At 47.7% G+C, this 12,700-nt stretch overlaps 1 protein-coding gene across 6 annotated transcripts in view; it reads left to right on the forward strand.

Moving 5' to 3' along the window:
* The first annotated feature begins 1,215 nt into the window (after positions 1 to 1,215).
* The window catches only part of LOC143764556 (polyadenylate-binding protein 1-like), a 65,150-nt gene continuing 53,665 nt past the window's right edge, over positions 1,216 to 12,700 (forward strand). For 3 of the 6 annotated variants that reach the window (XR_013213224.1, XM_077250231.1, XM_077250268.1), the window contains exon 1: positions 1,661 to 1,797. Coding sequence is in view for 3 of the 6 variants with exons in the window: in XM_077250231.1 (XP_077106346.1) it covers positions 1,752 to 1,797 (46 nt within the window). In the remaining 3 variants the exon portion in view is untranslated. Of the gene's footprint in view, positions 1,329 to 1,660; positions 1,907 to 12,700 lie in introns of those variants that run through there. The other 3 variants (XM_077250241.1, XM_077250250.1, XM_077250260.1) reach the window with 3 other exon arrangements.

A 12,700-nucleotide genomic window follows, 5' to 3' on the forward strand; every position in this document is an offset into this window, starting at 1 on the left:
TACACAAATTTGGAATTGATGTGTTCAGAAAGGTCTGACCAATCAAAATGTAAAATAATCTGATCAGTAAACGGTATAACGAGAAAAAACTCGAAACGCCATAATGACTTTTTTTTGGTCGCCGCAACATTGCAATAAAATGAAATAAGAGGTGATAAAACATGGTATCCGTGCCAAAATGGTATCAATAAGAACGTCCTGCCAAAATAAAAAAAACTCCCAGCGGCGATGTGGATGGAAAAATAAGTTATGGGAAGGAAAAAAAAATTTAAAAAACGGAAAATCGCCCGAGGGTTAAAACACTCCTAGGTGCATGCATGGAAAAAAATCTGTGGTTGTGTGATCTACAAAAATGATCACCAGTAAATAAAACGGGACGAGGATGAGATTGGCGCAGAATATTGTACACACTGGGATTAAGGGGAAAATTCGTGTGTATAATTGTCACATATAAATAAATGTGTAATCAGATGTCACATCTAGTCTGCGGCTCAATATTACTGCAAAAAAATCACATGACAGGATTCATATATATCTATATACAATGAGGGTCCTTCTATCTACTGGGATTTAGCATTCTTATATAGAGCAGGCTAAATCCAAGTCAGCTAAAGGACCTGGTCCCTCTGCCGACTGGGAAATAGCCGACTCTGTGTGAGAAAGCGAAATCCCAGTGCACAGAAGGACCTGGGCCTTTAGCCGACTGGGATTTAGCTTTCTCACACAGAGTGGGCTATTTCCCAGTCGGCAGAGGGACCAGGTCCTTTAGCCGACTGGGATTTAGCCACAACCTTACCAGTAGGCAAAAGTCCAAGTCACCGCTGTGGAACCACAAGCGCCAGCACACCTAGACGTACAGACAGCAGCACCCTAACCCTTACAATGTGATCATCCATTCCCCCTGCAGGATGTCCCTCCAGCTGCCGTCAGTGATCTCTACCACGTCTCCCTTCTTGGCCAGCAGTGTTACCGGGAGCAGGACGAGCAGGAAGCAGCGGACAATGTGTGCAGCGCCATGACCCCGCTGACCCCGCCCCTCACACGGCGAGGACACTGCAGGCACTAGGCATTGTGGGCAAGGGGGACATGACGACTGCGCATGCGCCACATGCACGCGCGCCACTCGCGTCCGTACGGCGACGCGCACCTGGCGCATGCGCAGTCGTCATGTCCCCCTTGCCCACAATGCCTAGTGCCCATACACTCTAGCATTTACCGTTTTCTATCTGCTCTATGGAGGGAGAGGCGCCGCCCCTTCCGGTCACATGGGCATGACGTCAGCAGACGTCCTTTAGCCTCTACCCTGAGACCAGGCTTCGCTGGAGTAGGTGACTATGACGTCTTCAAGGAGGCGGGGGCTGGGAGGGGACGGGGGCGGGGGGAGGGAGGTGACTCCGGACCTTTTTTAATGAGAAAAAAAAAAAAAGAACAGAAAGAAAACTTGCTCAGGTGCCCCCCCGCATCGTCCTGCCGTACGCACGAGCACGGAAGTGTGTATGGCAAATACGTCCCTGCGTCACGTCTGTAAACATATAATAAGTGATGCTCAATAAAGGAGAACTTTTATATTATTGGTGTGCATTTATGGCATAAAATGTTTTATTATAAGGGGGAATCCAGAAACGTGTCAGCCATGATGGGCTCACAGCAGTAGTAACTGCCCGCTGCTCGAGTGGGCGTCAGTTGGCACCATGAGGCAGCTATGCTGTGCCCTGACAGTTTAACAGAAGAAGCCATCAGGATCTGACTGGATGCAAGATAGTAAACCTGGGATTACCGACATATTGTGCATAGTTTGTGAGTCCAAAGTCGGCGCAACCCGAAATCTTTGCGGAGGAAAGTAGAGAAGTTACGATTCTAGAATTCTTCAATCACCGCCACATGTGAGGCCGGCGTCACACTCAGCGTATGTAAATACGGTCCGTTTATTACGGCCGTAATACGCAGAAAAGTCCCCAAAATAATGATCCGTATGTCCTCCGTAGGCAGGGTGTGTCAGCGTATTGTGCGCATGGCATCCTCCGTATGTAATCCGTATGGCATCCGTACTGCGAGATTTTCTCGCCGGCTTGCAAAACCGACATCTAATGGATTTATGTGCGCAAATGTTCGGTAAAACATATATACAGTATATATATATATATATATATATATATATATATATATACACTAGATGGTGGCCCGATTCTAACGCATCGGGTATTCTAGAATATGCATGTCCACGTAGTATATAGCACAGCCCACGTAGTATATTGCCCAGTCACATAGTATATAGCACAGCCCACGTAGTATATTGCCCAGTCACATAGTATATTGCCCAGTCACGTAGTATATAGCACAGCCCACGTAGTATATTGCCCAGTCACGTAGTATATTGCCCAGTGACGTAGTATATAGCACAGCCCACGTAGTATATTGCCCATCTATGTAGTATATTGCCCAGCTATGTAGTATATTGCCCAGCTATGTAGTATATTGCCCAGTCACATAGTATATTGCCCAGTCACGTAGTATATAGCACAGCCCACGTAGTATATTGCCCAGCCACATAGTATATAGCACAGCCCACGTAGTATATTGCCCAGTCACATAGTATATTGCCCAGTCACGTAGTATATAGCACAGCCCACGTAGTATATTGCCCAGTCACGTAGTATATTGCCCAGTGACGTAGTATATAGCACAGCCCACGTAGTATATAGCACAGCCCACATAGTATATTGCCCAGTCACATAGTATATTGCCCATCTATGTAGTATATTGCCCAGCTATGTAGTATATTGCCCAGCCACGTAGTATATAGCACAGCCCACGTAGTATATTGCCCAGTCACATAGTATATTGCCCAGTCACGTAGTATATAGCACAGCCCACGTAGTATATTGCCCAGTCACATAGTATATTGCCCATCTATGTAGTATATTGCCCAGCTATGTAGTATATTGCCCAGCCACGTAGTATATAGCACAGCCCACGTAGTATATTGCCCAGTCACATAGTATATTGCCCAACCACGTAGTATATAGCACAGCCCACATAGTATATTGCCCAGTCACATAGTATATTGCCCAGTCACGTAGTATATAGCACAGCCCACGTAGTATATTGCCCAGTCACATAGTATATTGCCCATCTATGTAGTATATTGCCCAGCTATGTAGTATATTGCCCAGTTATGTAGTATATTGCCCAGCCACGTTGTATATAGCACAGCCCACGTAGTATATTGCCCAGTCACGTAGTATATTGCCCAGTCCACGTAGTATATTACCCAGCCCACGTAGTATATTGCCCAGCCACGTAGTATATAGCACAGCCACGTAGTATATTGCCCAGCCACGTAGTATATTGCCCAGTCACGTAGTATATTGCCCAGTCCACGTAGTATATTACCCAGCCCACGTAGTATATTGCCCAGCCACGTAGTATATAGCACAGCCACGTAGTATATTGCCCAGCCACGTAGTATATAGCCCAGCCACGTAGTATATTGCCCATCTATGTAGTATATTGCCCAGCTATGTAGTATATTGCCCAGTGACGTAGTATTCAGCACAGAGCCACGTAGTATATAGCCCAGCCACGTAGTATATTGCCCAGCGATGTAGTATATTGCCCAGCCACGTAGTATATTGCCCAGCCACGTAGTATATTGCCCAGCCACTTAGTATATAGCCCAGCCACGTAGTATATTGCCCAGCTATGTAGTATATTGCCCAGCTATGTAGTATATTGCCCAGTGATGTAGTATTCAGCACAGAGCCACGTAGTATATAGCCCAGCCACGTAGTATATTGCCCAGCTATGTAGTATATTGCCCAGTGACGTAGTATACAGCACAGAGATACGTAGTATATTGCCCAGCCACGTAGTATATAGCCCAGCCACGTAGTATATTGCCCAGCTATGTAGTATATTGTCCAGTGACGTAGTATATTGCCCAGCGATGTAGTATACAGCACAGAGCCACGTAGTATATTGCCCAGCACATGTAGTATATTGCCCAGCTATGTAGTATATTGCCCAGCCACGTATGACACAGGTCCAAAAATAAAAAATAATCATATACTTACCTTCCGCCGGCGCGTTGTAGCTCTGTCGACTGGCAGGTCCTTGTAGCGCAGGACCTGTCATGACGTCGCGGTCACATGACCGTGTAGCGGTCACATGACCGTGACATCACAACAGGTCCTTCTGCCAGACCATCCGTGCACCGGAACGTGGCGGCTGCATCGCGAGGAGCGGGAAAGGCGGCGTAGGTGAGTATATATAATCATTTTTTTTATTATTATTATTTTTAACATTAGCTGTTTTTACTATTGGCGCTGCATAGGCAGCCTCAATAGTAAAAATCTTGGTCACACAGGGTTAATAGCGGCGGTAACGGAGTGCGTTACCCGCGGCATAACGCGGTCCGTTACCGCCGGCATTAACCCTGTGTGAGCGGTGAGCGGAGGGGTGTATGCGGCGGGCAGTGAGTGCGGGGAGTAAGGAGCGGCCATTTTCTTCCGAACTGTGCGTGTCGCTGATCGGTCGCTGCAGCCATAACAGGCAGCTGCCGAGACCAATCAGCGAACGAATAACATTGACAGAAGGACAGACAGACGGAAGTGACCCTTAGACAATTATATAGTAGATGTCATTGAGACACACATATATATATTCTGTATTTATATTTAATTCACTGCGAGATATGTGAAAAGCCGGTAATTCAATTGCCGGCTTTTAATTTCTCCTTCCCAAACCCGACAGGATATGAGACATGATTACATACAGTAAACCATCTCATATCCCCATTTTTTTTGCATACTCCACACTACTAATGTTAGTGGTGTGTATGTGCAAAATTTGGGCGCTGTAGTTGCTAAAATAAAGGGTTAAATGGCGGAAAAAATTGGCGTGCAATTTTCTCTGCCACAGTGGTAAAGCCAGTGACTGAGGTCAGATATTAATAGCCTAGAGAGGGTCCATGGTTATTGCCCCCCCCCCCGGCTACAAACATCTGCCCCCAGCCACCCCAGAAAAGGCACATCTGGAAGATGCGCCTATTCTGGCACTTGGCCACTCTCTTCCCACTCCCGTGTAGCGGTGGGATATGGGGTAATGAAGGGTTAATGTCACCTTGCTATTGTAAGGTGACATTAAGCCAGATTAATAATGGAGAGGCGTCAATTATGACACCTATCCATTATTAATCCAATAGTACGAAATGGTTAATAAAACACACACACACATTATTAAAAAGTACTTTAATGAAATAAAGACACATGTTGTTGTAATATTTTATTATTCTCTTAATCCACCTGAAGACACTCGTTCTGTAAAAAAGTAAAAATAAAAAATCAACAATATCCCATACCTTCCGATGATCAGTCACGTCCCACGATGTAAATCCATCTGAAGGGGTTAAATCATTTTACAGCCAGGAGCTCTGCTAAAGCAGTGCTCGTGGCTGTAAAACCCCCGGGAATGAATGGATTGCAGAGGAATGACCTGTAGTTACCTTGAGTTGCGGTGATGCGCCCTCTGCTGGATGTCCTCATATGAACTCGAGCGTGGGAACTTTTACCAGGCTCCAGTTCATGAGGACATCCAGCAGAGGGCGCCTCACCGCAACTCAAGGTAACTACAGGTCATTCCCCTGCACTACATTCATTCCCGGGGGTTTTACAGCCACGAGCACTGCTTTAGCAGAGCTCCTGGCTGTAAAATGATTTAACCACTTCACATGGATTTACATCGTGGGACGTGACTGATCATCGGAAGGTATGGGATATTGTTGATTTTTTCTTTTTTCTTTTTTACAGAACGAGGGTCTTCAGGTGGATTAAGAGAATAATAAAATATTACAACAACATGTGTCTTTATTTCATTAAAGTACTTTTTAATAATGTGTGTTTTATTAACCATTTCGTACTATTGGATTAATAATAGATAGGTGTCATAATTGACGCCTCTCCATTATTAATCTGGCTTAATGTCACCTTACAATAGCAAGGAGACATTAACCCTTCATTACCCCATATCCCACCGCTACACGGGAGTGGGAAGAGAGTGGCCAAGTGCCAGAATAGGCGCATCTTCCAGATGTGCCTTTTCTGGGGTGGCTGGGGGCAGATGTTTGTAGCCAGGGGGGGCCAATAACCATGGACCCTCTCTAGGCTATTAATATCTGCCCTCAGTCACTGGCTTTACCACTCTGGCGGAGAAAATTGCGCGGGAGCCCACGCCAATTTTTTCTGCCATTTAACCCTTTATTTTAGCAGGTACAGCGGCCAAATTTTGCACATACACACTACTAACATTAGTAGTGTGGAATATGCAAAAAAAAAGGGGATATGAGATGGTTTACTGTATGTAATCATGTCTCATATCATGTCGGGTTTGTGAAGGAGAAATGAAAAGCCGGCAATTGAATTATCGGCTTTTCTATACAACACCGGTGCGTATTTCTCGCAAGTCACACTGCTGGTCCGTGTGTAATCCGTATTTTTCTCGCCCCCATAGACTTTCATTGGTGATTTTTTTGCGCAATACGGTGACAAACGCAGCATGCTGCGATTTTCTACGGCCGTACAAGACCGTATATTACGGATCAGTAAAATACGGCTGATAGGAGCTGGGACATAGGGAATCATTGGGCCGTGTGTTATGCGTATTTTACGGTTGTATTTTCTGCGCTCATACGTCCGTAAAACTCGCCAGTGTGACGCCGGCCTAAGGAGTAGATATCCCAGCACCTATGACCAGTGACTCTGGGCCCCCACCACCGGGTTCAATGGGCTTCTTAGTTTGCCAATGGCTCATTACCACCACTATACACTGGATTGTCCAACATGGGTTGGGATCGTTAATCTGCATATTAAAACATTACATAAACTGTGTATTTTTTTTTTTTTTTAAGAAACAGCGCCACTCTTGCCTTGGGGCTGCGTGCGGTATCGCAGCTAAGTCCGTTTAAGTTAGCAGGGTTGCACTGGAATACCGCACACAGTCAGGGGATAAGAGTGGTGCCGATCCCAGAAGAAAGCATCTGTGTGATTCTAAAATGTTACCTCTCACCATAGGGGGGCTGTTTACACACAACATACCAAAAGGGGATGATCACACAGAGCTTCTTTTTTTTAACATGGGTTTTGGAGGGGATTCCACTCCAAAATTCACACTTAAAAATGTGCCAAAAAAAAAAAGCAATGTAAATATTTGGGGTGTTTCTCCTTGATAAAACACCACTATGAAATCAATAGAAGAAGAAGAAAGTCCCCAGTACACTAAAAAACTCACGCCAAAGCTGTTTTTTTTTTTCTTGCAAAAAAACTCTGTGACTATACATCCTTAAAAGGGAAACAACATTCTTATAGAGCTTATAAAAAATGCCTCTGTTGGCAGGCAGAGGATATGCACACATTTTGGAAAGTTTGTATTATTATTATTATTGATGTGTAAATTAACTTGGACAATTAATTATTCGGCCTTCAGACGAGCTCACTGGTGGATTCAGTTACCTCGTTTTGCAGTCTTACATGTACTGTGATACATAGGGGCTGTGGAAACCAAACGGCTCAACATACTAAATTACATTTTACTGTAAAAATTATATTACCCATAAATACAAGAATAAAAAAAACAAGATGTCAATTTTACTTTGTTTTAGTGAAGCGGTGAAATCTACCAGTTCTTTAAAGGATGTGTCTGGGACTTTAACATTGATGGACTATCCTTAGGGTAGGTCCTGAATGTCTGATTGGTAGGGGGTGTGACACTCGGTACCCCCCGGAGATCAGCTCTTCCTGGTGTCGGCGGAACTGCTCAGTTCTGGAGCTGCATGGCACAGCTTTGTCAACAGAATAGTGACACATGCACATACTATTCAATAGAGAACGGATGTGCAGTACATGGCCGCGGCCACTATACTGTCGATGGAGCTGTTCTGGACAGATCCACAACTCAGCACCTCCAGCCGCCACCGCTGCCAGGATCAGTTGGGTACCGGGTGTCGCACCCCCAGTAATCAAACTTTGATGATGCGGAGCGCCCCCACACCGCCGCAGGGCCGAGGGGTACCCGGAGCCGGGCCTCTAAGTCTCAGTCCTGGGGTTGTCACGGTGGCTAGACCCGGTCCGTGACCCTGTCTGTCAGTGGGGGACGTCCGGTGCAATAAGTGGTGTTAATGGTGGTGTAGCGGTGCAGTTGTGGGGTGCAGGTCGCGGTAAATAACGAGGACACCAGGTTGCAGTCTCTTTACCTCTTTACTGGAGATCTCTGGGTCCTCAGTCCAGAATACGGTTCACCAGGCTGCGCAAGTCCGGCCGGTCCAATGGCACTTCCAGAGTTCTCCTCATAGGTGGAAATCAGTGCCTTCCTTCTAGCGCTGTGTGTTGTAGTCCTTCCCTGCTGTGCTCACGGAAAGTACCCCACAACGGTTGTGTCTGTTTCTTAAGTTCCCTCACAACTCGATTAAATGATGTTCTTCTAGTATTCCGTCCCTCCCTGCTATTCAGGTTGGAACGGCACCCGTTTGTCGGGTAGGCCTGGAGTTCTTCCGGGACCCTAGGGACGCCCCTCTCCCGCAATTGCCTCCCAAGACTTCATAGGTGATGTGTGGTAGACAGCCCGCCTGAGACTGACTGTCCTGCCGCTGTTTAGAGTATTGCTTGAAGCTAGATGTTATAATACTCCCTCGGCGTTCCGGCCACCGGTAGTGCGCCTCAGTAGGGTGTTGCTCCGGTCTTATAGCACGACCCCTACTGGTATTCTCCTATTGCTTGATCTCGTTTCTCACTCAGCACAATCTATCTCGCTTCTAGTCCTTTCTTGAGTCCCGCCGCTTCCAGGAGCTGGCGCGGACCCGTTACGTTCTTTCCAATGCCAAGCCTCTGTCAGGATCCCACCCCTGACAGAGACCCTACTGTCTCTTCCTCCACAACACCCTCTGCCACTAGGTGTTGCTTCGTCCAATCCAGTCAGCTTTCTGATCTAACTTCCTGCCTGACCCCCAGTTTACCCACTATGGTGGGGAGTGGCCTAATGAATAGCACCTTTAGCTCCCCCCGGAGGCCCAGCTGTGAAATGTATTGGTGTCTGTGATACCTGGTCAGATGAACTCCTTCAGTGCCATCGAACGCACCATGGCTCCCCATAGTGGCGGAGCCACAGTGTTGCAACGACCAGGACTCTGGGGCGCTGCACTCCCCCCTGGTTAAACACAGTACTCCGGGACTGGGAAGAAAACAACAATACAGGTTAGCAAAAAGACATACAATTTTGTTGAGTGCAAAAACAATAAGTATACTTGAACAGGCTTCCCTTTATGGGAGGTGAGGACACTTTAACGTTACAAACATAATTAAATATCATAGCAACAGGCTACAATTAACTCTCATTACCCAACCGGGTATTCTACTAAGTGCAAATTTGGTGAACAATAATTTAACATTGCCTTTAAGGACTCACACTCTAAATCCACTAAAGACCCTCCTATAATCACATTATAAGGTATTCTAACTTTTTCATTCTCCTTCTTTGGGATCTGCAGGACCGCCTGTCCTAACGGCACCAGACCTACTGCCTCTCCTTTCTGTTACAGGACCGCCCTGTTCAGCCAGGGCCTACTGCCTCTCAACTACTATACATAGTATAGAACATAACTTTACTTTCATTTTGAGAACACTGAGCCGGCTCTACTTGGCTCCTATAAGGACTCACTCACTAACCCCTACGGGTTCACTTTCTGTCCTTAGTAACGAACTAACTTTCTATGGGGACTCAGGGTTTACCTTCTATCCTCACCTTCATTACTACTTTCCTTCTTTCAGCTATGCAGGACGCTAAGTCTACCCCTACGGGCCTACTGCATCTTTCTTTCAACTTTTTCACTTTCTTCTGAAGTACATCAGCAAAATCTCTTTCACAATTAACTAAATCAATACATATAACTTTTACATGTAAAACAGTTACATTTTTCTCTCAAACATCATCATCATATTACGGTTCTAAACAGTATCACTCATAAACACACTTTGAACGAACATCCCCTTTAAGAGGGGACCCAGTCTTTATGAGGTAGCATTTCTTCTCAGGCTACCAGTCCGTACTCAGCAAAGGCTCCGGTGCGGTATCTTCGCAAAGAGTCTCTTTCCAAGTAAAACCAGTTTTAAACACCCTTAAGGAGGTGCAAACTATTTACAAGCAGTTTGTATCATGCACTGTTCATGATTCAGCAGTTCTTTTCAACAGGAAACAAAAGCAAAAAGCAGAGGAAGGGATCCCGGGTAAACAAAGGGATCCCTTTAAGAGTTTAACCCTAGTCAGGTTTAAAGCAGCAAAAAGCAAGGAAGCAAACAGTTAACTATTTACATGTTCAGGTTTCCGAGGTTTATCCTCATAATAGGTTGCAAGGCATCGATTGGTAGCGAACACTTCCTGGCCTGGGAAGATCTCTGTTCGACTTCTCATCCGATGCGGTATCAATGTCACTAGTCGGTTCTTCAGGTATAATCTGGGTTCGAATGTCAATTTTGGTAGTAAGTTCAGTGGTAGAAATAATGCACCCTGTAGTAGTAGTGCTGGGACTCGTCGGTTCAGAGGTAGTCTTAATCAGGGCAGCAGGTAGTGCTGCTGCAAGTTCAGTCACTGGAACGGAGTCAGGAGCGGTGGCACTAGCAGTCACTGGAGTGGTGTCGGTCATCAGGGCAGGGTCGTCCTTCATACCTGCTTCAGATGCGGTCCCTCCGGTGCCGGTCTGCTCCGTCTGCGCTGGGGTCTGGAACGCTGGTTGCAGGGCCTCACGCTGCGGCGTTGTCATCTCTGCTTGCAGCGTCTCGCTTTTCGGCAGGGCCTTGCTTTCCAGCTTCAGAGCGCTGGACCTTCTTTCCTGATCCGGACCAAGCGAGGCTGCCGACAGGCGTCTGGTGAGGCTCCCGACGATGGTCTTCTTCCACCCGGCCTCAGTGCTCAGCTGCGTCCGCCGGGGTCGGTCGCTGAGCTCGTCCACTCCGGCCTGCAGGAATTCAGCATCAGCGGTGGAGGCCTGGTTGCGGTGCCCCTCCGGGTGGCTGGGGGAGTCCTCTGCTCCGACCCCACGCTCCGGCTCCGGGCGGCTCGCCATGGCATCCTCCATGTCGCTCACTTCTTCTTCCTGGTCCTTTTCTCGCTCTCTCCTTCGTGGGCGGTTTCGCTTTCGTTGTCTCCGCCCCCCATTGAGGATAAGTAGGCGGATCTCGGCTGCTGACGGACACGTCCTCAAGGGGCTGAAATATTTAGACTGGGCGGCCATTGTCTTTCGCGCTCTCCAGCTTGTCTACGCCCACTCCACGCCCTTCTTCTTCTCCTGCGCTCTCCTTAGCGCTGTAATGGCGGCGGTTTTGGCGGGAACTTCTGGCGGCAAGTGGCAATACACAGTCTTTGCAATAAGTCACAGTCCAAGCACAATAAATCACAGTTCCAAGGCACACATGACCTGATTCTTCAGGCTTAAGTAGATCCTGTTCGTGACGCCAAGTTCTGCGGAGCGCCCCCACACCGCCGCAGGGCCGAGGGGTACCCGGAGCCGGGCCTCTAAGTCTCAGTCCTGGGGTTGTCACGGTGGCTAGACCCGGTCCGTGACCCTGTCTGTCAGTGGGGGACGTCCGGTGCAATAAGTGGTGTTAATGGTGGTGTAGCGGTGCAGTTGTGGGGTGCAGGTCGCGGTAAATAACGAGGACACCAGGTTGCAGTCTCTTTACCTCTTTACTGGAGATCTCTGGGTCCTCAGTCCAGAATACGGTTCACCAGGCTGTGCAAGTCCGGCCGGTCCAATGGCACTTCCAGAGTTCTCCTCACAGGTGGAAATCAGTGCCTTCCTTCTAGCGCTGTGTGTTGTAGTCCTTCCCTGCTGTGCTCACGGAAAGTACCCCACAACGGTTGTGTCTGTTTCTTAAGTTCCCTCACAACTCGATTAAATGATGTTCTTCTAGTATTCCGTCCCTCCCTGCTATTCAGGTTGGAACGGCACCCGTTTGTCGGGTAGGCCTGGAGTTCTTCCGGGACCCTAGGGACGCCCCTCTCCCGCAATTGCCTCCCAAGACTTCATAGGTGATGTGTGGTAGACAGCCCGCCTGAGACTGACTGTCCTGCCGCTGTTTAGAGTATTGCTTGAAGCTAGATGTTATAATACTCCCTCGGCGTTCCGGCCACCGGTAGTGCGCCTCAGTAGGGTGTTGCTCCGGTCTTATAGCACGACCCCTACTGGTATTCTCCTATTGCTTGATCTCGTTTCTCACTCAGCACAATCTATCTCGCTTCTAGTCCTTTCTTGAGTCCCGCCGCTTCCAGGAGCTGGCGCGGACCCGTTACGTTCTTTCCAATGCCAAGCCTCTGTCAGGATCCCACCCCTGACAGAGACCCTACTGTCTCTTCCTCCACAACACCCTCTGCCACTAGGTGTTGCTTCGTCCAATCCAGTCAGCTTTCTGATCTAACTTCCTGCCTGACCCCCAGTTTACCCACTATGGTGGGGAGTGGCCTAATGAATAGCACCTTTAGCTCCCCTCGGAGGCCCAGCTGTGAAATGTATTGGTGTCTGTGATACCTGGTCAGATGAACTCCTTCAGTGCCATCGAACGCACCATGGCTCCCCATAGTGGCGGAGCCACAGTGCTGCAACGACCAGGACTCTGGGGCGCTGCAATGACCTCTCCTAAGATGTTAAAGCACCAGATAA

The sequence above is a fragment of the Ranitomeya variabilis genome, chromosome 1, assembly GCF_051348905.1.
Source record: "Ranitomeya variabilis isolate aRanVar5 chromosome 1, aRanVar5.hap1, whole genome shotgun sequence".
In the NCBI taxonomy this organism is placed as follows: Eukaryota; Metazoa; Chordata; class Amphibia; order Anura; family Dendrobatidae; genus Ranitomeya; species Ranitomeya variabilis.